Below are 27,107 nucleotides of genomic sequence, written 5' to 3' on the forward strand. Positions count from 1 at the left end.
TGCAAAAACAGTATTTTAAGTAAAAAATTCTAAGACATACTTTTAATGTTACCTGAGTGTAAAAAAAAATCGAGTTGAACTTTATCGTATATTGAGCCTTAAAAGCAAGGCAATATAAAATTCATTTTACAATATGATAAGCACTATGTATACATCTTTCATAATTATATGACGATCATATTACGGCTCAATTTTTACAGAATTAATTATAACCATAAAAATGAAGGCCAAATATTTTTTATCCATATCCGCTCCCTATATGGAGCATATGAAGTGCACAAGCCATCCCCAGGCAGGTACGCGCGCTGAAGTTCAGATGAAAACTGCCGGGATTGTCAGCAGTGGACATCCTGGGCGACGGGATCCTGATGCTTCGGAAGAGAGGCAAGCTTGATGGCAGTTCTCAGGAGGCATACGAAGTACATGGCTTAGCCAACTGAATCGCCTTTTCTCGGTGACAGTTGTGACCATGGGTTGCTGCATCTAACGCCGTAAAACTAACGCACGCTTAAATTCTTTCGCAGGCAATCTATTCTTAAAGCTAAGTATACAAAAGTCCAGAGAAGCCGTATATTCAGCTGCAAAAAAAACACTTGAAAATAAATGAATTCAAAGAATTAATGTTACTTGCACAAAGAAAAAAATATGTCCTTATACATATAAAGATGGAAAAGAGAGAGAGAGAGAGGGAGGGAGATAGAGATATCAGGAATAGTAATTGGTTCTAATTTGTATTTTTTTTAAATCTTCAATAAACATCAGTAAAAGATAAAAGCGTAATGGATTACAAACGTAATCTAAATGACTATTTTATAATTTTTTTTAAATATTCCATTATTTTTATGATGTACGACTTGTATCAGTATAAATGATATCTTATTTTTTTTTTTACAAAAATGTTAATAATAATTGTATATGACCACTCACCGTCGGTGAGTGGTCATATACAATTATTATTAAAAATTTTGTAAAAAAATAAATATGTAAAAATGACTAATCACAACGTAAATGCTTTAAATATTAATAATATTGAGAAATGATACCTAATCACAATCCGTGATAAATTGATAACTTTGTCTATATTTAATGTTTTCTTTGTGAAGAAAAATATTAATTTCGATTGTACGATCACGAATCCGGAGGTTCTTCGTACATACTGCGACTTGTGGTAGTTAGTTAGGTACCTAATATATTATGGGTGTATCAACTCCTGACGAAGCATACTCGTATATCGTTTTTTGTACGAAAGAAGTTGGAAGTCTGAGCATCCCAGGCTTACGATCTGCCATTTGGCTGGCTTAAGTGATCATTTTTTGCACTTGTGTAACGTTTACCATTCTTCCGTTATGATATTATGTTAATAATATTAATTTTTAAAACATATATATGTGGACTGTTGTGGGATCCCTTTCGTTTGTTAGTTATAAAATGTATTTTTATTTCATCCATAGCGTGAATGATTCAGTGATTTGTCTGATCGTATGTATATCGCTATACTAAAATTCACTTTATATATTCACAGCACTTACAGTGCTCAATTTGCGATGTGTATTAAAATAAAGATATTTAGCTCTGCTTATATATGATGTATGCACACATCTATTTACTTGCTTTGAACTTTTTCGGCAGTTTTGATTCGAGCGATACCGACAAAATAAATTAAAATAAAATATTTATTGAACTTATGGCGCCAGTATACATTCTCTAATCTAATTAAACCTATCCGTTGGTTGTACCATATTGTTTTTAACAAGGGGGACTTGGCGCCATACACCACACGCCCACGTCTGTCCGCACCCTTAACCTTTCCTGACTATCTGTGAATACAATTTTAGATAAATAATATTATATATTGCATCAGATACTAGATAATTCGCCCTACGGCTGACATATCAATATTACAGGCGGCTGGTGTAGAGATTCGTTTCGAATCAGTTCACATATATTTTAGGAGAAATTATTTGAGTCTATTACACAAGTGTATAAGTGATCACTTAAGACAGCCAATTGCCAGGTCGTAAGCCCTGAGATGCCCAGGCTTCGTTCTCATTTATATAAAAAACGATCAATGTTCCATCTAAAGTCGAGATACCTACATATTATATTTATGTGTGATCCGTAGTGTGAATAATCCAGTGTCTGATCAACCAATCGACTGGTTAAATATAATGGAAGTCATTTCATTTATTGATTCGGCAGTCACTTTGTGGTAAAATCCATTTTTAATTAATGTATTACTTAGTAAATAGTGTCACAGTAGATTTTAAGAAAAAGTGGTATTTACTAAGTAATACATTAATAAAAAATAACAGTAGTATTTATGCATTTGGACTATAGTTTGTAGAACTCCATTTTAATTGATATATTTAATGTTTAAATCAAACATTGCTTTTTTTAGTCCACTAAGTTGTATTTTATTGCTTAAAAAAAAAAACAAAAAATTAATTTTGTTAAATTGTTTCGCCTAGTTGGTGTTTTCTCTCGTAAATTATTATTGGACATGTTCAAACTATTATTTATGTAGGTACCTAGAATTGTATAGCTATATAAGGACCATCATTCCTTTTAATCTTCACATAAAATGACATAACTAGGTAAAACAATTGTTACAAAATTTATTATTTATGTTTTGATTTTTTTTTAAATATTTGTGTCGGATTTTTGTGTCGGAATTCAAAATTTAATATACATATTAAATAATAGCAGTTCATAAAAAAAAATATTATTTTAGGCTCTCTCCAAAAAATATTTGGGAACTAATTCGGAATGAATCTTTGCAAATTTTTCAACTGATGACGCTATTCAGCATGATTATCAAAAACCGATGTTTGATAATGATGGTGAATGCATCGAAATATGTTTAACAATGGATTTTAAGAAATAGTGGTATTTACCAAGTAAAATTTGATTTCAAAACTATTTCATTTGAACTGAATCATTTTGATCCGGTTGTTCACGAACAACCCACGTCTGTTTTGCAATACTAATATGTAAAAGCACCCTATAGCGTTGGTAAGATTTACTTTCATATCTGCACAATTTGTTACTCTATCATATTTTTTTTTTAAATTCTAAATTTATTGAATCTGGCATGAATTTGTAAATACCACTTATTGAATTCACTCAAATTATAATGGTACCCTTTTTTAAGATATGAAGTAAATTATTCAAAAATCTGATTTCAAACAGCAAAAGCTCCTTACATTGTTTAAAATATAATCACTAAAAAATAATAAAAATTAATGCAACAAAATATCCACAATATTTTAGGAGGGTCAAAGCCACTATATCTCTTAACATTTTTTGTATGAAATTAAGACACCAATAATAAAAACAGCTTTAAAACATGATCATTAAGGCATGCTTTTTTTTAGTTTTGTCCCTTTGATATTCTTATCGCACATATGAATTGATAGTTATTTGAACCCTCATCAAACGTCACCTACAAGACGTGATTATCGTACGAATTTGTCAGTCGGTCTTCTAACCACCAGATTAAATAACCACTTAATATGGTAACCACCTTTATGTACTCATGTGTGTTGTGAACACTTTTTTTTTTAACCCAGAAGCATAACCTAACCTATTAAAATGTCATTTGACTAATATAACCCAATTTAACCTAGTCTTTTATAAACTAAACAAAATATGTATATTAACAAAAAAACGTTAAAATCCCTGTTATTTAAAGCTTTTAGCCCGGATAAAATACCCGCTATTAAACTTAAAGTTGAATTTACTTTTAAAAATCAAATAAACATGACATTTCAAAGTACTAAGTGTATTTTGCCAGTTTATAGAACGTTGAAAACATTATAATATGCACCATTAAGTCAAAATAGCATATTTTCGTGATAACGTTTGTCAGTATACCCACAATATATGAAATACGATTACAGTAAACTGAATTATTAATTAACGAAATGACAATAACTAATGCCTCCGCTCTATTTTCTATATTCCCACTGATAAAATAAATACATCAATAAGTAAAAAAAAGTAATAACTCCTACCCCCTCTAAATTCACCCTTAAACGTCCCAAGGGTACAACTCGATAATTTAGACTTAGCTTCACATACGGTGTTTGAACAAAATACTAAATGCATTGAAATACGCGTCACAATTGATTTTAAGAAATAGTAGTATCTACCAAGTAAGACTAACATAAAAAAAATAGTGAACTGATTTTAATTTCAAATTTGTGTTTACTTATATTTTACTTGATATAAAGTGTTATTTAAAAAATCTATTGTGACACGTGTTTTGTTGCATTCCACATTGTTTTTAAACCTAAAATATCAATCGAACTACTTATCTTAAATCCACCTGTTCCAAAAGGGATGACATAAAAATATATTATTTCCTTTTCATTATCTCCCGAGTGATTCAAGGGAAGGCACCCTCGTCTAATAGTTAATAATCTTTGTAACTATTATGAGTATATTTTAAAATTAATTCAAATATATTGTTTCATTTAAGGAAACCAACGCACCGTTTATTTTTTTAAACTTTTAATGAAGGACTTTTCTATGGAATATTATATGATTCTGAATATGGATAATAAACACTAATCATAAATTTTATGCACTTGAAAAGTAATGTTGAATGCTTACTTCACGTGGTTAGAACAGTCGACTACGTAGTCATCAATGAATTATATCTTTAGCACCAACGGCTTGTATAGAATGTGTCTTCTTTAGTGCGACTATATCTTATGGAGACACTGCGTGGACCAATTTCAGTGGCAGCCCGTGAAATATTTTAACGTTTAAAAAAAATTGAAATATATTTGTTTTATTTTGTGCATAAACTCATTTTGCAATGGGCTAGAATCGAACTCGCGACGCTTGTTTCTCAGTCGAGCGTTTATCCAACTCTTCTATGGCGCCCAGTATTATCAATAACATAATTATGTAGTAAATTAACCGATATAATTCATTGTCCATTTTCTTGGTTTAATACCAATGATAATGATTAATAAAAAAATTACAGTCATAATTATTCTAAATATTTTTATTATTGTAAAATAACAATCCCGTATAGAGTTGCGGCTGATCAAATCGATATTCTCTGCATTGAATAATCGATTAACGATTTTACTTAAATTGTTCTCACTTTTAATTGAATGAAGATAATGAACGCATGACGATTAACTGGATTAACGATACGTGAAAAATTTTTATAATGTTAATTTTTTATAGCCGAATGTTTATTTCGATTATTTGACGATTGTTCGCACGCCACTTTACTAAGTTTTCAGGTAATTCAACTATTTATCGAACAAATGTGCTATCATATATAGCCGTTTAATATAAATGTGAAGTTGTTAAAACTCGCTTTTCGTTGTTCATGATAGAAGAAAGATTTATTCACTTACATTTTAATGAAATATCGTTCTCACAAAAGTCATATGTCTAGCTGCGGGACTCAGTACTATCAAGGCCTCTAGAATACTGATACCGTAATCAAATAACCTATGAAAAAAATAGCGACTATGCTGTGTTTCCCGATTATTATAATTCCAGATAAATATTTCGCCATTTATTTACACACTCATTTGTTTTCATTTTAAAAAAGATTTTTGATTTGAAACTCCTTCGGCGGTGATTCGACAATCGATAATTTAACTAGAATTGGGAGTGAAATTTCATGGACGCGTCACGTTTATAAAGCACCTTTTGTTACTTGAGCCGTTTTCTTATTGATTATATTAACTTAAATTGTGTAACAACAGTCACGTGTTTGAGTTGAATCACTTTTAAAGACTGTTTTTTTTTTAATTTTTACTACATGTATTTATTATGATGCAGCCAATCATAACCTTACACTTTGATCTCGAGATCTGCTTTTGCATACTTTGATGTAAATTTTAGACTGACATTTCTTGGTGAGACTGTATTTTGTAGAATGAAATAAGAATCTATGTTGATTTTACCACATGAATTTTATTTGACTAGCGACCGGGTTTCATCGTGACTGGTCTTATCATACAGACATCACCAATCTGATGATGTCGGTTACGACGAATCGCGGTCGCTAGTCAAATAAAATTAATGTGAAAAAAACGACATGGTTCTTATTTTATAATATTATAATATTGCCATAAATCTTGATTTGATCAATTTAATAGCAAATACACAAAATACGATTCATTGCATCATGTACATAAAGATGCGGATATTAATTGTCATTAGGAATGTTGTATAATTTTCATTGAAATCTCGTTATCTTTAACGAATTTGGTTACTTTTGCCTTGGTGTTTCTGATACACGGGTCTAGAGCGCCGGCAATTTATTAGAGAATTTGAGGATTTAAAGTAATGATTGGTAGGATACAGGGGCTGGGTGTCGATCTTATCTGTCTTTACCGTGTGGACTCTTTGTTACTAGCGCAAATTTTAATGACAATTTGAAATTTTGAATATGCGCAATACTCATAATCTTAACACACAGTCATAATTATGGAATTATATCAACAAATCCCACCTGGAATTACCAATGATAAAACTAATCATTAGTTTTTCACCTGCCTTGGCCGTGTTCTTACAATGAATATAATTTTATCTTTACTTATTGTTCTAAAAAACGTCATGTGATAAAGAAATAAACGTAGAGGGCAAAAGGTTCGAGCAATTCGACGCTCTGTGTTTTTTTTGCGCTATTGATCTTGTTGCCTTTTTACTCATTCGAAATTTGAAATGTAAATATTGAAACTGCTGTGAGATGTAATTCGAGTAAAAAATTACATAGTTATTGAATTATATCAACAAATCCCACCTGGAATTACCAATGATGAAACTAATCATTAGTTTTTCACCTGCCTTGGCCGTGTTCTTACAATGAATATAATTTTATCTTTACTTATTGTTCTAAAAAACGTCATGTGATAAAGAAATAAACGTAGAGGGCAAAAGGTTGGAGCAATTCGACGCTCTGTGTTTTTTTTGCGCTATTGATCTTGTTGCCTTTTTACTCATTTAAAATTTGAAATGTTAATATTGAAACTGCTGTGAGATGTAGTGCGAGTAAAAAATGACAATCTCTCAATAAATTCATACATTAAAGTTTGTAAAAGATTTCAAAGATTTCAAAATTTATCGTACTATTTGTCGATTTTTTTCGCAATGAAATGTGGAATTTCTTTTTTACGTATCATCTTCGAACCCCTATCCGCACCCGTTGGTGCATAGCATCATACTGCATCATATAAAAGTGGTTTTATCTTGATCGTTAACATACGAAGGAAAGGTGATCAGCCCTCCGCTTCAGGAAACCAGTTCAGGGTGATATTGAATAAATATTCGTGTGAAAAATAGCTTATATTTATTTGCCCCCCCCCCTTGGGAATCAAACCCGGGACCTCCAGCTCAGTAGCCGAGCGTAGTATTATCGTACATTATTTTGTATTTTTTTGTAACAATAGTTAAGCGATCCCTCGTTCTTCGGTTTGTAGAACTACATGTATTTAGATTAGTTCAACAGATCACAGTTAATAGCAGTCTCCCTGGCAAATACGCATGCCTACAATACGCCCGTGGCTCTAAAACCGCAATTAAAATAATTCCTCCACGCCACAAACTATTAAAATTTACTTTCCATTTAATTTCATTAGCGGGAATAATTATTGTGGAATATCCGCCGTGTAGTGGAGGATGGCGAGGTATAATAGCTGCAGCGATATTTATGTAGGCACGCAAACGATTTATACCCTCGCTCGCAGCGCGGGTGTACAATCCATCCTGTAATTATCCGAGACGCAGAATTCCAGCTCTTCACGGTGCATGAAAAGGATGATCCAGTTTCCAAAATGGAGATTTCGCATGTTGCTAAAATAAATGTTTTCAATTCGACGCATTCTATGTCTTGATTCCAATTTTCGTACGGTTTCATCTGAATCCGGAATGTCTAAAGCAAGGCTCGCGGCTTATAAATGACATTCCTGTATTTTTAATTTTTCTTTAAATAGTCTATTTAGTTATTTTGATTTTCCCGGGATTGTATCTGGTTTAGACAGCCCTGATCTGGACCATAATATTTTTAGTTATATTTATGTGTGTATATTATGGTAAAAAAGATTTTAAAAAATTGAACGTACCTGTATAAAATAAACTCCACCGAAAACACACATCAGGTGGTTTGTAGATCTCTGCAAAAAATGTTTTTTTAGTGTATTTTTTTTTAAATTCCTATTCTTATTAATAAAGAAAATCTCGAATTAAACTTATTTTTTAATATTTTTTTTCATAAAATTTCGTTACATTCAATTATTCACCACCTTTAAAAAAAAATGTCTTCATAGTAAGGGGTCAAATATATGTATTAATTATAAAAAATTAATGTGTATTTTTTAAATTTTTTAATGTTAGCTTTATAAACATTTTTTATTTTTTTAATTTACAATTTTTCACTTTTGTTTGAAACTTTTCGGTGCGTATAAACCTTGCGGCAAAGTTACAAAATAAAATGTTTGGACGAGCTTTGCTCACATTTGTAAAGATGGCAGTAACACCAAAAGCTTTCAAAGCCTCTACTCGCTTTTTCTCAGTTCAAAGATGCTAATTTTAATTGAATTGATATTGTTTCAAATATTTTGTGATGAATTCGAGAAATTGGTCTCTATATTTTCCACCTTCTCTGAGCTTTGAGCACCTTTTGCACTTGTATATTGTCTTGGCGAGCTTTCAGTTTTCCCCGCAACATTGAAAGCTGCTCGCAACTTTTGGTCGCATGATTTAGTGTCGCGATCTGCCGCAAGGTGGCACTAGTCAAAAAAGTTTACTTATTAGTATTCAAAATAATATTTTTTAACCTCTTATATCAATTAAGATATTTGAAGGTTTTTTAAGGCTTTATTTATTTATTCATAGGGAATTAAGTATATGCATAGGTAATATCTGCATTTGTATAAACATTTGTTATTATCATGTAAATGATAAAAATTGTCAAGAAAAACTAACCAATCAAAGTTTCACGCCACTTCACCACAGGGGTAGGCAGAGAGAATAGAACGCCACACCACTTTTTATTTGCAAGCATGTTTCGCCACTTCCACATTCATGCATTTCATACACACCCGCCATATTTCAGCTCCTAACCTGACCGCTTTCAAGTATTCGACATACCCGATCATGACAAGTTTTCCTCGGTATTCCTCTGCTCCTTTTTCCAACATAAATTTGCTTCACTGTTCTTCCCTCACTCTTTCGTGCCACGTGTCCAAACCATTTCAACACACCTTTCGTTTTTTTAATGTGTCCAATAAATCAATCAAATATTATATTATATTCTTGTTAACTGGTTGTATCGCGAATCCCTAATCCAAATATGATTTTGTAAATGTTTTTTTAAAAATTATTTCACTATCAAAATTTTTTCTAAGAATTGTATGTTTTACTGTGTTTATGTTCCTCTATATTCATTCCTTTTGGAAATCGGCCAGAATGTACTATTTTGATGAAAATGGTTGTAGAAACGTATTGATTATTTTTTCTTTGCTTATTTATTTTTTTACAAAAAATGTTAATAATGTTAGTGTATAATCACTCACCAAGATTTTTATGTCTACCGGTTTCAAGATGTACCCGTCTCTTCGTCAGGACAATCACTACTACAGCATGCAAACAATACCACACTTCACCACCACAGCATCATTGACACACTTAAAACTACATAAAATGTTTAACACATGCGATTTTTGGTCGACCAGAAGACCAACATGCACTAAAGTTTTCAGCACAGACATACGTTACTAGCCGAGGTTAAACATGCACTAGGGTTAAACGTATTAATGAAACAGCTTTTTTACTAGTAGGATGAATGGAGTGGGCGGGGTTTGAACTGGATATTGACGAATCTTGCTTAACCGATGTTGAATCAAATAATGGACTATAAGTAAAATTTATGTTTATTAGGGGAATATCATTTTTAACTGCTTTCCTAATATAAAAAATCTCCATATTATTTAGTTCTAACCCTTTCTTATTATTTTTTGTTTCTCTTTCTCCGTTTCTTCTTCTTATTATTACCCTACCTTCGGTATAATTCTTGTTTAGGGTTTGACAACTACTTACTGTGTTTTGTTTTTTGTTTCAAGTCCGCAATGGCTACTCCTGCGTTCCCGTGGCGTTATCCGAAGGACTGGACATCCGCCTGAGCACCTCGGCTTCCCAGATTCGGTACAGCACTACGGGGGTGGAGGTGGTCACCAACAGTTCCCGGAATCCCGCAGCGCCTCCGGTCACCTACAAAGGCAAGAAATACTTAATTTCAACTGAATACGATAAAATTAAGAAAGGTGTGTTGAGATAGTTTAGACATGTGGAACGTATGAGTGAAGAAAGAACGGTTAAACAAATTTATGAGGCGAATGTAGTTGGAAAAAGAAGCAGAGGAAGACCGAGTTTGACCGAGCTTAGCACAATCAGGCATGTCAAATACTTGAAAGCGGCCGGGTCAGGAGTCGTAATAATCGTCGGGTATGTAAGAGGAGATGCATGAATGTAGAAGAGGCGAAGAATGTTTGCAAAGACAGAGTGGTGTGGCGTTTGATTCTCTCTGCCTACCCCTGCGGGAAAGCGGCGTGATGGTTAGTTAGTTAGTCTATTAAATAAACAAAAAATAATGCACGAAAACACAGTACAATCTAAAATGATGATTCTAAATGACTGCAGTTGTCAAGAAGCATGCTCTCCGCCACGAGTAATGTTTGTGTTTCGTTCAACAGGTGGCGCTACAACAGATTGTTTTTCAAAAATACATGTTTTTTGTAGCGCTTATTTGAGTACAACCTAGTGTTAAAGTTTCAAAACAACCGGTAGGCAATACTTTCGGACATTTGAAATTTTGAACATACTAAAATGTTCAGATTAAAAAATATATATCATATTTTTAGGTGTTTACCAGTATGTAAAAATAACCCGGGATTCGGATCTTGAAAAACGTCCAAAAAAGGTCTGTGATAAATAAAAGTTTTCTCAATCCAAGACATGTGGCTCTTTTGAACTAATACTCGTATATACAGCGTAAGAAGATTTATTATATATATAGGAAGGCATCCACTTTGCTATGAAAATAGACAAAAAAACTTATTCTTCCTTATTATAAATCCGAGGATATGTCTGTCCCGTTATCCGTCTCTTGTGATGTGGACTGCCAGCTGTCACGCCATCTCTTAAGGTTTTCGTGGTGGTCTCATCCCATCTGGGTTCTCTTTAAGAACAATTTGGACCAATCTATCTTCTAGCATTTTATTGACACGGGCATTCCAGAATTGTCTTATTTAATCTTATTTTTACTTTTGGTAATTCTGGAGACTGACCGCCAGCTCTCCTTATAGCTATCTGTATCTTAGCTTCGCATAGAAAGTCTTAATCTCTGGTTACTCAAGCCTATTCTCCATCATTTCAAGAGTTTTGTTTTCAATCGTGAATAATATGAGAAGGTGATGTCTTTTCTTTAAGCACATATCTGAAATATCCAACTTCTCGTCTTTTGGTGGTGGCCATTGAAGTTTTGTACTGTGTTAACCCTTTGAGGACAGAATAAAAAACATTTTACTTAACACATTTTTTTTTCTACAAATTATTTACAAATAAGTGTATACAGCAACTGAAAATTTACTGAAAATTGTGCACACAGATTGATACAACATTTATTCCTCAACAAAATTAAAAATACACAATGTGTGCCTGGGGTAGTTAGCAACAAAGATCATGTTTTAAAAAGTATAAATAAAAGCATTAATTCTTAAAAATATGAGGTAATATATAACACTTCTTGTTTTTAATATTATTTTGACTATAACTCACTTGTCATTTTGTTTATTGCGTTCAATAACCTCACAAAATTGATAAACTAATTTACAGATAACCTATAAATATCCCGACATGTGCACATCGCTGCAATAAATAGCCTGAAATAAGCTCCAAGACAATGATACCAACATGAAATCTACACAAGCACTATTTCTGTTACATAGGCAACACATATTGCACTATGGTTTTTACTGGAAACCTGTAGGCACTTAGACAATTTATTGTGGTTAGCAGCAGTAACCAGTTGTCCTATTTTTTTTAATCCATTGTTGATTTTTGGTATTATTCCAGGTGATGTCGTCCTTTGCACGTTGCCTCTGGGGGTCCTGAAGATTTCTGTTACTCCGGGGTCCTTGCAACAGAACTGCGTGAGATTCTCTCCCCCGCTGCCAGACTGGAAAGTGAGGGCCATCCAACGACTCGGATATGGAAATTTGAACAAGGTGGTACTCTGTTTCGAGAAGATATTCTGGGATCCCAACGCCAATCTCTTCGGACACGTGGGAACCACCACGGCCAGTCGAGGTAAAGAAAATCTCCACCACCTTGTCAACTTAATTTTTTTATTACATATTTCCTCAGCATTACATATTTCCTCAGCATTACATATTTCCTCTGCATTACATATTTCCTCTGCATTACATATTTCCTCTGCATTACATATTTCCTCAACATTACATATTTCCTCTGCATTACATATTTCCTCTGCATTACATATTTCCTCTGCATTACATATTTCCTCTGCATTACATAATTCCCCTGCATTAAATATTTTCATTTATTACATCTTTTCTCCTTGTAAAAAAATGCACTTTCTCAAATAACTTTTAAGAAACGTCTGAGACATTACTATTTATCACTAGAATCTTAAATGTCCATCAAACCTCCCCTCTTAGTTTTTCCCTCTACCTCCTTCCCTAAACTCCATTTTTCCTTTGCCTTCTTTATTATCATTACTTTGTGATTTATGTTTTTTTTTAATGTTCAAGTACTATCTATCTTCTGATTGCAAACAGTTCGGCTGTCCAAACTTAAAACACAGTAAAGGACATTTTTTTTAGTAGTACGTTTTTTTTTGCATTTTTGGACTAAGTAGAATCTACTATGCAAAAAAACGTACTACAAAAAATGTCCCTTACTGTGTTTTGAGTTTGGACAGCTGAGCTATATATATAATATATATATATATATATATATATATATATATATATATATATATATATATATATATATATATATATATATATATATATATATATATATATATATGTATATATGTATATATATATATATATATATATTTATATATATATATATATATATATATAGTATCAAACGTTTTGATCAATACACTAGTCTGTTTTTGGTCGGTTGGAATAAATTGCTTTTTAGCAATAAGCCGGACAATGTACTTATTTCTTTTCTGTACGTGAAGTTTAAATAAGTAAACAAAATAATATGTGGTCTCATTTTTCAGGAGAGCTGTTCCTTTTCTGGAATCTGTACTCTGCTCCCGTCCTGCTGGCTCTCGTGGCGGGGGAAGCTGCTGCTATAATGGAAAACGTCACAGATGACGTCATAGTCGGGAGATGCATCGCCGTTTTGAAGGGGATTTTCGGCCCAAGCGCAGTCCCACAACCCAAGGAATGCGTGGTCACCAGGTCATTAAAAAAACATTCATTTACGTATTTTATTCATTTATTAATTTACGGTTCACAAACAATGAATAACACATCACAAGAAATGAAATACAGTGCAATACAAACTGTTTAAATGTTTTTCATTAATTAGATGAGAACACAACAAACTTACAGAAACGAATAAAAGTACAGGTTTTAAATTCATACAAAAAGAAAAGAAACTTACTTGGTTCTAAAAAATAGTTGTAACAAAAAAAAATAGTGAAGTAAAAATTGAAAGTGAATTTAAACTAAGCTACATAATTAAGGTACTCATTCAAGGCTCAGTATGTTTTTTTTATATGCTTGCTTATATGATTTTTTTGTTCTATCGTAAAAAAGTCGAAAAATTATAAACAATAAGAAACTAAAATACAATTCTATTTTTCAAGCATTTCAAGGTCACCGAATTTCGTAGATGAAAAAAAAGTTTTTTTTTCGTTATTTTTTGCACACATATTATATACATACTCGCATATCGTCTACCGACTAATATCGCATGACAATCTATGTTTGTTTAATTTAACACTTATCTACGATAAGTCCAAATTTGTTGATAATATTATGACTGATGCTTTGTGATATTTGCTGATATAATGTTTTTTTTTATCTTTTATTGAATTTTGAATAATACTTAATTTTATAGAGCATTGGTATTTGAAAGGAATAAATGTAGTTTTTAATGTAAAATGATAAATGGCAAAATTTTGGAACAGGTAGATGATTTCTTATTTTTGGGAAGTATGTTTTCTAGGGATGGAAAGATTGATAATGATATAGAAAGGAGAGTGAATGCTGGGAATATAGTGAATGGCTCATTAAATTCAGTTATGGCAAATAAAACCCTATCAGTGAAAGCTAAACTGGCAGTACACAATGGAGTCACAATGGAGTTGGCAAAAGAAGGATGAATATAAGTAAAGAATGCAAGGTTGACATAAGCATTAACGATGAAATTAAGAAAAACGTGTTGAGATGATTTGCGCGTGTAAATCAAACAAGTGAAGAAAGGATATTTCAACAAATTTGTGAAGCAAATGTGATTGGTAATAGAAGTAGAAGAAAACCGATAAAAACTTGGCATGATCAAGAACTTCAAATACTTAACTGCCGAAAGTCAAAATAATCGGCGGGTACGTATGAGGAGATGGGGAGAGGCTAATAATGTTTGCAAAGAGAGAGTAGTATGGGGTTCTATCCTCTCTGCCTACCCCCACGGAAAAGCGGTGCGATGGTTCGTTAGTTAGTAATTTAATATACTAAGTTATATTACACAAAGTAAACGATGAATGATAAGGAGAGTGTTAAAAACATTTACCTCCTATAACGTTCGCTCTAATAACTCGGTTCTTATCTCAACTTTATACGGGGAGTTCACTGTTTATTTATTTTTATTTTTTCAAACTTGTTATTTTACGATCTTGTTTTAAAAAAAAACTTGTAAAACGGGAGTGCAGTGTAACGATTAGCTAAACTTATTTAAATATTTTTTTTTACAACATTTTGAGTGTCCATATACATAGAACTTACAAGAATTTGAGTAGTGTGGTTGTCAATCATGGGTAAAATTGGTGAATGTTACACATGTGTAAAGCGATCACTTAAACCAGCCTATGCCGGTCGTAGTCCCGTGAATGCCCAGACTTCCGTATTCTTCTTCGTCTTTGTTGAGATGTCAAAAAATAATATGAAAATAACTCCTTTAATTGGAGATAATCCAGATTTTTTGAACAAGTATTTAGACACACTCAAAATTTTGCAAATGCAATACAGCAAACTTACAGGAACAAATAAAAGTACAGGTTAAATATATATTTAAAGTATAGTAATTAAGTTGTAAAAAAAAAAATTTGAAAATAAAATGCAATTTAAACTTAGCTACATAATTAAGGTACAAAATTCTTATGTCACTCAATATGTTTTTTTTTTATGTCGTTGGCCTCGTAAATGCCCAGACTTCCGTATTGTTCTTCGTCTTTGTTGAGATGTCAAAAAATAATATAAAATGATCTTGTTTGTTTCACAGATGGAGGGCGGACCCCTACGCCAGGGGTTCGTATTCCTTTGTAGCTGTGGGTTCGTCTGGAACGGACTACGATTTGCTCGCGGCCCCTGTTGAGTTAACCCCTGGCAATCCTACGCTCTTTTTTGCAGGTAGTTTTAACAGAATTATATCGCAAAATATGTAATTCTTATGAATTTTAATTTTTTTATTTTTTATTTTATCAACTTTTACTGTGTAAATACCACTATTTCTTTAAATCTATTGTGACAAGAGTGTTTCGATGCATTCTGCATCATTTTCAAACAGTTTTTTGACCAGTATGATGATATCGGTTAAGACGAAACCCGGTCGCTGATCAAATTAAATTAATGTGGAAAAATAACTTTATATTTGTTATTTTATCTATTGAAATACTCGATAATTCATATTTTTAATAAAAAATATAAAAATTTTAAATCGTGACAATATTTTCGCCTTGTAAGAGCATTGTAAAACTACTGTCGAATTACTAGTACATATTTTTTTGTTTTTTTTTTTTTAAATAAAATAAACTTAATGGACCCTAATATTAAATACGCCTTTTTTTCTAAATCGCTTCATTAAATTGTGACCTCACCAATCAAGTTTTAACTTTTCAATTACATTCTATCTCACGTGAAATATTGTGATGGATATGAAAATAAATCCATACTTGTATGTAATTTTTTATAATTAAAACGTAACTTTGTTTTAAAATCACTTTAAATATTTTATTATAACTTAATTATAATGTCTACCGGTTTCGAAGTTAACCGCTTCTTTATCAAGACTGATTAATACTGTATTAATCAGTATTAATCAGTCTTGATAAAGAAGCGGTTAGCTTCGAAACCGGTAGACATTATAATTAAGCTGTAATAAAATATTAATATTGATTTTAAAGTAACATTTTAATTATTAAATAGAAAATCATAAAGTTAGTGCTTCATATATAAATTATATAGTAATTTTTTATGTATTTTTTTTTCAGGGGAACACACGATGCGCAATTACCCAGCCACAGTTCACGGAGCTTTCTTGAGCGGGCTTCGTGAGGCGGGCAGGATTGCCGACCAACTGCTGGGCTGTCCTTACGGTCCGATCCGTGCCTAGCGCAAAATTTATAATCCCTTGCCTTAAAACCTCGAACATTTCGACTCTATTTCATTCGAAATATAGTTAGGCACGTCTGAGGGTTGTCAAGAAGTGTGCGAGACTTTTTCAAACTTTGCAACATTTAAAAGTGTTAGAAAATTAGTGAACCATAAGGTCGCAGTGTGTACTCGTCGTGTTTTCTTAGATCATAAGTAAAAAATAATAATAACGTATGGTTAGTACAGTGGTCTGAACTACATGTCTATGGTCTTCTGTGCATGCCATGTAACGTCCCTCCGAAATTGACTATCTTTTTCTTCTTCTTCATCAAGAGCCCTCTGTCCTCCACTGCTAGATATAGACCTCTTCTTTGCATTTCCTCCGGTTGGTTGCTGCTTGCAGCCAGTTTACACCCCCACAGCGACTATGTCGTCAGACCATCTCTTTTGGGGTTTTCCGACACCTCTTTTTTTCTCCCAAGATCTCCATTGTAAAAAAATTGGGGTCCATCTAGTCAACTATCACTTGAGAGTAATTGTTCTTGTCTTGGGCAACTATAAACAGCGCCTAGATGGTTTTGATCCCCGTCTAATCTCGTATATTCTGGAGCCAGGAGATCTGTCTGCTGCCCATACCTCATCGGCCTTCTTTTTTGCCATTAATTATTAGATGCAATAGCTTGTACTTCTCTCTTCTAAGCACATGCCCCAGTTAAGACACCTTCCGGACTTTGATATCAGTCAGCAACCATCTTCATACTCTTGTTCTTTTGAATATATTCACGTTGTGACCATATCGGTCCATGGAGTGCGTAGCATTCTACGATGTAACCACACTTCGAATGCCTATAACCGGTTCAAAGTGCTGATTTTGAGGGTTTACAATTATAACTCCTTATAGAAATACTGATAGTACATTCTTTAGTAAGTTATTACAGATTGAGGTTATCGCTACAGAATATATTTCTAATTTTGTTGACTGTACGAGATGCATATATCGTAGTCATACAGGAGAAAGTGACCATGTGCATTTTTTTACAAAAACGTTATCATTGACTATTTGATATCTTACTAGCTTAATATTGCCCTGAAAAAATCCCAAAGTTCTCACCTTGAACGTATTAACGTATAAACGTATTTACAATACGAAAAGTCAAGGGAGTCAATCATGCGATTAGGGTACCAATCCAGGGAAATATTACATAAATATAATATAAATATAAGTGATAAATCACTTGTTCCACCTGGGATTTCAACCAAGATCCTCCAGCACGGTAGCCAATTCAAACTACAGATATTGTGCATATGTTCAGACCACTGTTTTTAGAAAAGTATGTCTTATAATTTGTATTGACTACCGTTAGCAAATATTGTATGTACTTAAATAAATACGTTTTACTGTTTTTTTTTTTAAATTTTGACGTATAATAATAATTTACAATATTTCAGTGTGTCCAAATACTTGTTCACAAATCTGGATTATCTCCAATTAGGAGTTGTTTATTTTATTTTTGACATCTCAACATAGATGAAGACTAATATGGAATATCCGTGCGTTTTAATAGATTATAAATAAATTAACTGGACAAATTATAAGCTGAAATAAAAAAATAATTCTAGCGTTTCTCATTATGTGAATATAATCCAGGAATTGGACCTCACATATAAATGAAAGCGTTTCTGCTGTAGTAAAATTTTACTCAATTCAAGCAAAATGTTTCGAATTTGAACAATATAGGTATAAACAATGCATACAGAAGTTTCAAGAATTTGATTAGTGTGGTTGTCGATCATGGGTAGAATTGGTGAATGTTACACGTGAGTAAAGTGATCACTTAAACCAACCTATGATGGTCGTAAGCCCCCGTAAATGCCAAGACCTCCATATTCTTCTTCATTTAAGTTGAGATGTCAAAAAATAATATATTAATAACATGTCGGGTTGTGGTCCCGTAGATAGTGACGCGGACTCGAGCCCATTCTACCGCAATTCGTCTGTTTTTAATAATGAGCCGCTTAGGCTCACAGAAATAGTATGAAATTGATGTATTTTTGTAAGTAATAAAAACAAAACTTTTTAAAAAAATATTCGAAAAGGTATAATAATAGTATTATCAAAAGTACATGAATCCAGTACAATCATATATCGTGTTTAGATATATGTTAACAAAAAACGCTTTCATATGAATTGATGTTTTGTATCGATGCTTTTTAAAAACTGTAATGTTTGTGTTAGAATATTTACTTAAATTAGCGAATGTATCGCATACGTATGATTAATTCCTTTCATGTGCAACCGACTGTATATTGCATAATTTTTTGTTGTTTTTGTATGAAGCTCTACAGCTTAGTCAACTTAATTGATGTTTTCCTTAGAAGGTTATCTGTAGAGCGTATATTTAGAAATCTAAAAAATATGCTTTCATCCTTTTGTGGGATACTAAAGGATCAAAAGATCCTTGTTTTAGTAATTCTTAATTACTTTACCAATTAATTAATCAATTAATTAATTCATAATAATAAAGGAGTAGTATGATAATCTTACCTTATAATAAAATTCTGATTGTGACATTGAAACTGTTTTTTTTGTATCATTTCATTGTATCCGAGGGCTAAATATCGATAACAAATATGAAATATATCCTTACACGATGGGAATATGATAATCTAGGCTCTTACTGAGCTTTTGACCTGTTGTTGGCGGGCTTAAACGATCACTTTATACTCTATGTAACGTCCACTATTGTGTCGGTTGTTGAACACCAAACATTGATGTTCAATAATTGGACAATGGTGAACTTTACACGGCGTATATATGATCTCTTAAGCCAGTCAATACCAGGTCGTTTACCCTTTTAATGCCCAGATATTACAGTTTGCTTTGTTAAAAAGTAAAATAGCAACAAAAACAAAGGATAAATACAATTTCGCTAGTTACAGCGAAAGGAAAAACCTGTATCGAAAACTTGAAGGTAAGCTAATACTGTTTTGTTAATTTCTCAAAAAAAATCGCTATCATTTTTTTAAAAAATTACTTCGGTTGTGATTTTTTATAAAATTTTCTATTAAACCAACGGTGATTTTCTTTTTAAAATGTCTTTTTATATGAAACAAGGGTGAGGGTACGCTATGTACATAATTTTTTTAAAGACAGATTTGTTAAGATGTTAATTTTTAACATGTTCATGGAATACAGCCAAAACTAAGTCGCTTCGAAATAATTTTAGTACGTACCTGAGTTTCCTTCTAGTACTAGCAGCATTATTTGTATTTTTTTTTAGTTTTAGACATTTTTATCTACTTGAATGATTATGATGGATGGTAATGAAGTAAAACAAAATACTATTTTGTGTGATTTAAAATTTAATAAAAATGATCAAAGTAAAATCGGTTATTACTCGGTGATTTAAAAAAAAAATATTATTAGGTAATATATTACAATAAAAAAGGCAATTTTTTATTTTATCCTTTGTACCGTCATTATATCATATTTATGTACGAATTTTGGAAAATTCGACTGAAGGATTTCAATTATGACAAAAATAACTTGATATTACTATAAATACAGTGAAACCTCTATCTACCGTTTTTAAAGGGACCCACATAAATTAACTATGAATGCGGGATTAAGAGGTCAATACACAATAAAAAATGATGTCGCTTGACGGATATCATCTTTTCCTCTTAACAGACACAATTTTAAAGGTACAAGATTTTCATCACTGAAGATATAAAAATATTTTTTATTTAGTAAAAAAGTTATTCATAAATAAAATTGTTTGGTTTATTTTGCCCCACACTGAATTTGTTTATATACTGCAGCTGTTAAGTTCACAAACTTAAAATTAAATAAATAAAATAACTAAAAATAAATGCTAGAAATACATATTTATTTTCTTGTCCACCAATTAATTTAAATGAAAATTTACAGTGGAGAAAAATATTATATGTTGATAAAAAAATTATCTCATTATAGTTCGGACACACTCGACAAAAATTTTACACCCGCCTTATATACTTATAATAATTAGAATTAAATATTTAAAAAATAACACAGTTAAAGTCGATAAATATAATAAATCATGAATTTATTCCTTACAGTGCTTATTGTATCCCAGCTTATGTAAAAGAAAAACAACTATAAATTTTAACATCCGATGTAAAGAGAATACAAGATGTCTAAATAATAATAATTATTTTGAATTTGGCAGTCATCTGAAGGAAAATTTTCATTATCATTTCATAAAAATAAAGGTCTAAATATATTACACTATGCAACAGGACTTAAATTAGATTATTTAGGAATATTAGAAATTAAAAAGGCAACTAATAATAATTTACAACTAATAAATACTCAAGTAAACAATTTTTCCAAAAGTCCGTTAATAAATTTATTTCCAATCACTCGACATACCTGATCTCTTTTTACTGTAACTGCTAATCAATCCAAAAAATAAAGCCATCTACCCAAGCTCCTTTGCCTAACCGTCAAAACATTTTGAATATTGTCAAGTAGATAGTGTTTTAGTATTAATCAGTCTTGATAAAGAAGCGGTTCGCTTCGAAGCCGGTAGACATTGTTAAGTTAAAATAAAATATTTATAGTGATTTTAAAACAATGTTACATTTTAATTATTAAATGGAAAATATAAATTTTACATTTATTTTGACTCCCCCTTTTTAGGAATCTATCGGCGTTGTTTCATTGGTATATTTGTACTAACCCCTATACCCTACACTATACGGGTGGACTTAAAAGTTATATAAATTATTTATGATAAAAGTAATATTAATGAAAATAACTCGAAAAATAAAATAAAATAACTCACTTCTAGGACAACAAATACGTAATATTAAGGCCTTACTCGCAATAATGGAATTCATAAAGTATCCGGCTACGCTGAGTCGTTAGCCAGCTATAGCTGGTCGTCACATCACGCCAGATTTTTTTTAATGTTTACGTTTTTTTTACATAATTCATATATATTTTGAAAAATATTTTAACTAACTAATTTTTAACTAATTAATTAACTAATTTTTACTTACTCATTACCTTTCAATAACTCTTTTATTTTCAAAACCATATATTTATTTCGAAGAAAAACTTACTTTTGCGATATAAAAAATTATGTTTTAAGAAAAAAAAATCGTCAAAAGTTACCTGGGTCTTATTATTCATTCTTAATATTCAAACTTTAAGTATAAATAAAAACATCAAAAGACAAAAAAATTCATATGAAAAAAATTAATGCCCATTAGATACATATATATATTTAAAACATATGTAAAATAAAACAAAAAGATTATTATACAATTAATTAAGCACAAGAGCTCAGTCTCTTTTTTGGAGAGACACAGCGAACTAAAATTATAAGTTTGCCATGTGTATTAATGTATAGAAACTATATTAAAGTATACTAAAAAATGTAACTTTATTTTATACAAAAATAAATATTTAAAAAAAAATGTCAGTCTATATTGGACCATGGGATTATTATATGGGTGGTACGAACGATGCACTATTTGATAGTGTCAATGTTGAACAAAAATTCATATCGAAAGTATTACTTCGTAATCCGATCTCTGGGTTCAGAGATCATTCAGGGTTCCAGCCTCTCTATAATGATAATGATAATGATAGAATAGATATCGCTCACTCCTTTCAAGAACGTCATAAATCAAAAGACTTGATTTTTCAGGAGAACGTTTTTAAAGTTTAAAAATATAACACAATATATTAAAAATAAATATCAAGCCACTTATTGAACTTTTTACTGTGCAACAGATCTTTTTAGCTAAAACCTGAGGGTTTTTTCTCCATTTGAAAAATATCAAGTAGATTTAAAAAAATAATTAAACAATACCTTTTCTTCAAAATTCAAAAACAACATTTTCTGTCTTGTAGCGGGTAAATATTAAGTTAAAAATATGCCTTTTTTTGCTGGGATATAGTACATTTTCTGGGCATTCTGAAAACATGCACAACTGAAAATTGGCGATTTTTGATTTATGACGTTCTTGAAAGGAGTGAGCGATATGTATTGCAGACATTATGGACCAGATAACTAAAGCATGCAGTGTAAAAATAATGACAAGAGATGGCCACATACTGTGTTTTACAACATGATCAACATAAGTGTTATGAGTGCTTTGGTTATCCCTAAACAGAAATTTTGATCCAAAAAAAATACGTAAGAGGAGAAACTTTATCATCGCATTGGGCAAGAGTCAAGCTGAGGCCCATGGGGAAAAGAAAAAATAGAAAGTCCTCAACCATCTATGGTCCCGTGGTTAGTGTCGCAGACTCTTGGGTCAGAGTTTCTAGGTTCCAACCACAGTTTGATACATATATACGTATTAATACTGAGCCGTTCAGGCTCACAGAAATAATATGAACTCCATGAAGTATTTTTGTAAATGATACAAATATTTCTCTTTAAAAAAAACTTAAACCTCCTAAAAAAAGAGCAGATGCTTTTTTTCTTTTTCTAAAAATGATAGAAAAACTACTACTTATGCTGCTACTTCTATTTCATAGTTAAAACTAACTATAATATTTGTCAGAAATATAAAAATATAGTTATGGAGAAAATAATGTTTTTTTCTTTTGTTGTAATGACTGCGTGGAGTATTTACATTTGTATATTTTATCTTAATACACCATTACTTTTATTAAATGTAGCCAATATAAATAAAATGTATGAACGTATAAAAATATTGTGTAAAATTTCAATTTCAATTCAAACCCTTATCCGCACCCCAACGATGCATAGGGCACTGCATTATATAAACACAGTGTTGAATCTTGATCGTTAACACGAAGGAAAGGTGTTCAGCCCTCCGCTTCAGGTACCAGTCCAGGGTAATACTGGATGGTAATACAGGGTAATACTTTTTTTTTTTTTGGAATCTGAGCCCACCATCCACCCGCAGCAGTTATAGAGTCCTGAGGGACTCAGGGTAATACTAATGTATTCACATATTAGAGTGAAAAAATCACTTAAATTTATTTGACCCCGCATGGGAATCGAACCCGAGACCTCCAGAACGGTAGCCGAGCGTGCTGCTCATTACACTACGGAGGCGGACAAAATACATGTAGATAATAAAATAAAACGAACACGAATGTTATAAGTAAAGAACGTAACATACTTTACATAAGGAGCCAGAACAGTAGTTATCATTTTTTTTGAGGTAGACCGACTGTTAACCTGTTTACCAGGCGGTCCGCTGTCCGCTACCCGTACTTGATATTGTTAACGTTTGACGTATTTATGCGTCCCGCCCGGTTAACAGGTTAAGTGAAGTACATTTTAATGACATGTCTCATTTTATCACACATTGGACACTTTGATGTTGCATTGGAAGTGATAACCCCATCGAAGCAACCTTCACAAAGATTAACATGGCCGCATTCAATAAAGCAGATGTTTGGTTTGTTTAGTTTACACTTAATGCACTTATTATTTCCGCATTCAATCGTACTTGACGCATGCGAGTCACTTTGAACCTCTCCAATGTTCAGGACGAGATTTTTAGCTGCCATCGTGGGTTTTCGACGGAGCGCTGGCGCATGGCGGCAAAGCATCGTATTTTCTCCATTCATTTGGCAAGTCTCTTTACATTCTTTAACGTTTTTGATAAATTCCTCTCCTTTGTTTTTTATGACGTAGTAGCAGTCGCTTTGCAAATACGCGTGCTCCTCCCAAGGTATGTCAGTATCTTCCCAGTTCATGACTCCGACACCGCAGCAATAGCAGACTACTTGATCCCCCAGCCCATAGTAGAAGAATCCCGCTTCCGCCAGCTCGGATGGGGTTTGTCGCATTCGGCTAGGCCAGTGCTGGAATGTTTCTATTCGGTGTCTGTATTCTGTTTGCATAGGGTATTTGTATATGTTTGAATTATTTTCAATGTTTTGCTCCACTAAGGATATGTTTAAATTATTTTCAATAATTTGCTGTACCTGATACATCTTGTGCGGTTTTTAGTTCTGGTGTTTTCTCGTGGATGTTATTGAACAAATATGAGTGATTTCATGTAGTCGCACGGTCCTGATATTGTGAATAATCTCAAAATAAATCTGTAAAACGGAAAGACAAATAGTTATGGGGGGAAAGTTGAGAAACCTTCTCGTGGTCTCTCCTGTGAATATTGCGATTGAAAGCAATACGTAACAGAAGGAATATGGGACACCCTGTAGATATATAGACATATTCTCACAAGTGATATTCAACATCGGGGGGACTCGATATGTCAATATGTGAATATAATCCAAGGTATTCCTTTTAAGGGGTGTTAGGCTAGCTCATGACTCACCAAAAAATGAAAATACGATTTCCGTAAAAGTGCCTTAGTTATTTTATTATTAGATTAAAACCAATATTTTTAGCTTTTCCACTTTTTTTATTTGACCAGCGACCGGGTTTCGTCGTTACCGACATCATCAGACTGGTGAGAGGCTATACAAATTGTTATGTTATATATATATATATAAAAGAAGGCAGGAGTTGATAACCATGGTTTGATATAATTTTATTGAGAAATTAATTTAATTTGAGTGAATTTAAGTATTGTATGATATTAAAAATATTTTTTATAAAGGTTTTTTTTGTATTGAGAGCACGATTTTATTTAAAGTTATAATAGATTTGCATTTTTTGTAAATGAATTTAAATTATGTAACGAAGTATCAGGAAATGCTGGTTGACGGCTCCTTCCACTACGCTGTGGTTGTCCAGGGGGAGTCCGAAGTTCTCTGAAATGTTCTCCGGAACTAAACTCTAAATTCACTCAAATTAAATTAATTTCTCAATAAAATTATATCAAATCATGGTTATCAACTCCTGCCTTCTTTTATATTTAACATAACAATTTGTATAGCCTCTCACCAGTCTGATGATGTCGGTAACGACGAAACCCGGTCGCTGGTCAAATAAAAAAAAGTGGAAAAGCTAAAAATATTGGTTTTAATCTAATAATAAATTAAAAATGCAATTCCATCACGAAGTGTCAGTGGATAATATAAATGCCTTAGTTATTTCAACTTTTATGAATTTACCGAAAATCTACGCCTTCCAACAGTTTTTTGAGTGCTACTTTTTCAAATTGAAAAAGTGGAAATATCTCGACAACTTAAGCACTTTTATTGAGGTCATATTTTCATTTTTGGTGATTCATAAGCTACCCTAACAACACCCCTTAAAAAGAATACGTTGGATTATGGGACACCCTGTATACCTAAATATTTTTTTCTCGTTTTTTTTTACTTTTCACCTGTAGATTAAAACGTTTGTTAGTTTTTTTAAATTTGTCGTGTGTAATAAAATAAAACTCGTTTAGTTATTTTACAAGTGTTTAATTAAAAAAAAATATTAAAAAAAAAAAACCTAATTTCTTTCAATTTAATTAAACATAACCGTTTTTTTATCATAAAATAGTAAAATGTCAAGAAATGCAAGAGAGCGATCCATAATACGTGAGAACGTATTATGGATTGCTTTATACAAATTGCCAAATTATTCCAAATACACGAAGTATTTGGAATAAGTTGACAATTTGTTCCAGATAAGCACTGAAAACAATTACTCTCGCAATACTATAATTTTTAAATTGGAAGAAAAAAACTCACAATTTATAATCCTTGGCTTAAAATTTTGTACTGAAACATTTAAACAACACAAAACGTTACTCGCTTATCATGCAGCTGTACAATATCACCAGAAGTACATTCGCAGTGTTAATAGTTCAGCACTTATCTAGGCGTCGATGTACACCTATGGTATACTGATAGTCACAATGTGCCCGTGGTGAGATAAGATAAGTATCGGCCTATTCTGAAAACTCAGCTGATAGAATACCGTAGAACTTTGATGTGTTACTTGAGCCCAGTTCCAAAAAATTAGATCTGTATTTGGTCTACAATAATGAACGTGCCGACATGATTCATTGTTTCCCTGACAGGTGACACTTATTGTCACGATACCTTCATTATTGTAGACCAAATACAGATTTAAATATCTTTTTTGTACTGGGCTCAAGTAACGCATCAAAGTTCAAGTAGCCCCGTTCTACGGTACAAGTACTCCTACTATATAAATTGATAAATGATGCACATTTTACAACGTTTTCACATCGCTCCGTTGTATCCCATTAAGACGATACCTATTCAGATAACTCAAATAATTAATTATACCTACTACTACTTTAACTTCTACCATCACGCCGTTTCCCCGCAGGGGTAAGCCGAGAGGATGGAACGCCACACTCTTCAGTTGCAAACTGGGAGTCGGGCGCTGAGGAAAGGAGGGGTTGGAGGCGAATGTGTATGAAAGCCAAGGCTCGATACGGGCTGTAGCGCCGTCGGAGAGATATAGAGAGAGAGATAACTCTTCAACAACATTTTTAGTGTGTCCAAATACTTGTTCACAAATCTGGTTTATCTCCAATTATATGAGTTGTTTATCAAGTTATTTTTTGACATCTCAACACAAATGA

At 32.2% G+C, this 27,107-nt stretch overlaps 2 protein-coding genes across 3 annotated transcripts; one reads left to right on the plus strand and one right to left on the minus strand.

Moving 5' to 3' along the window:
• The first annotated feature begins 259 nt into the window (after nucleotides 1–259).
• On the plus strand, nucleotides 260–19,122 carry LOC148306801 (lysine-specific histone demethylase 1A-like). The gene is made up of 6 exons (XM_088264408.1): nucleotides 260–384; nucleotides 10,084–10,250; nucleotides 12,106–12,339; nucleotides 13,292–13,475; nucleotides 15,520–15,647; nucleotides 16,508–19,122. Exons 1-6 carry the CDS (start codon nucleotides 260–262, stop codon nucleotides 16,627–16,629), a joined length of 960 nt encoding a protein of 319 aa, XP_088120534.1. The 3' UTR covers nucleotides 16,630–19,122.
• LOC148306802 (death-associated inhibitor of apoptosis 1-like) lies at nucleotides 17,932–26,346 on the minus strand. 2 transcript variants are annotated; one of them, XM_088264389.1, is made up of 3 exons: nucleotides 26,242–26,346; nucleotides 24,577–24,693; nucleotides 17,932–24,482 (listed from the first exon to the last, which is right to left on the minus strand). In XM_088264389.1, exon 3 carries the CDS (start codon nucleotides 24,436–24,438, stop codon nucleotides 23,908–23,910), a length of 531 nt encoding a protein of 176 aa, XP_088120515.1. In that variant the 5' UTR covers nucleotides 24,439–24,482; nucleotides 24,577–24,693; nucleotides 26,242–26,346; the 3' UTR covers nucleotides 17,932–23,907. The 2 variants fall into 2 exon arrangements, with proteins under 2 accessions (XP_088120515.1, XP_088120514.1); XM_088264388.1 differs by having other exon boundaries at nucleotides 17,932–24,693.
• Between the last annotated feature and the right edge of the window lie 761 nt (nucleotides 26,347–27,107).

Source organism: Brachycentrus maculatus, unplaced genomic scaffold (assembly GCF_059751285.1).
Source record: "Brachycentrus maculatus isolate JH-2025_06_01 unplaced genomic scaffold, ASM5975128v1 h1tg000226l, whole genome shotgun sequence".
Classification (NCBI taxonomy): domain Eukaryota; kingdom Metazoa; phylum Arthropoda; class Insecta; order Trichoptera; family Brachycentridae; genus Brachycentrus; species Brachycentrus maculatus.

Bases quoted from the DNA above. Each gene is read 5' to 3' on its own strand.
- LOC148306801 (XM_088264408.1), top strand. From the start codon at position 260: ATGGAGCATATGAAGTGCACAAGCCATCCCCAGGCAGGTACGCGCGCT. The intron at 10,251-12,105 runs GCAAGAAATACT...GTATTATTCCAG, and splicing joins GCCTCCGGTCACCTACAAAG to GTGATGTCGTCCTTTGCACG. The intron at 12,340-13,291 runs GTAAAGAAAATC...CTCATTTTTCAG, and splicing joins AACCACCACGGCCAGTCGAG to GAGAGCTGTTCCTTTTCTGG.
- LOC148306802 (XM_088264388.1), bottom strand. From the start codon at position 24,585: ATGTATCAGGTACAGCAAATTATTGAAAATAATTTAAACATATCCTTA.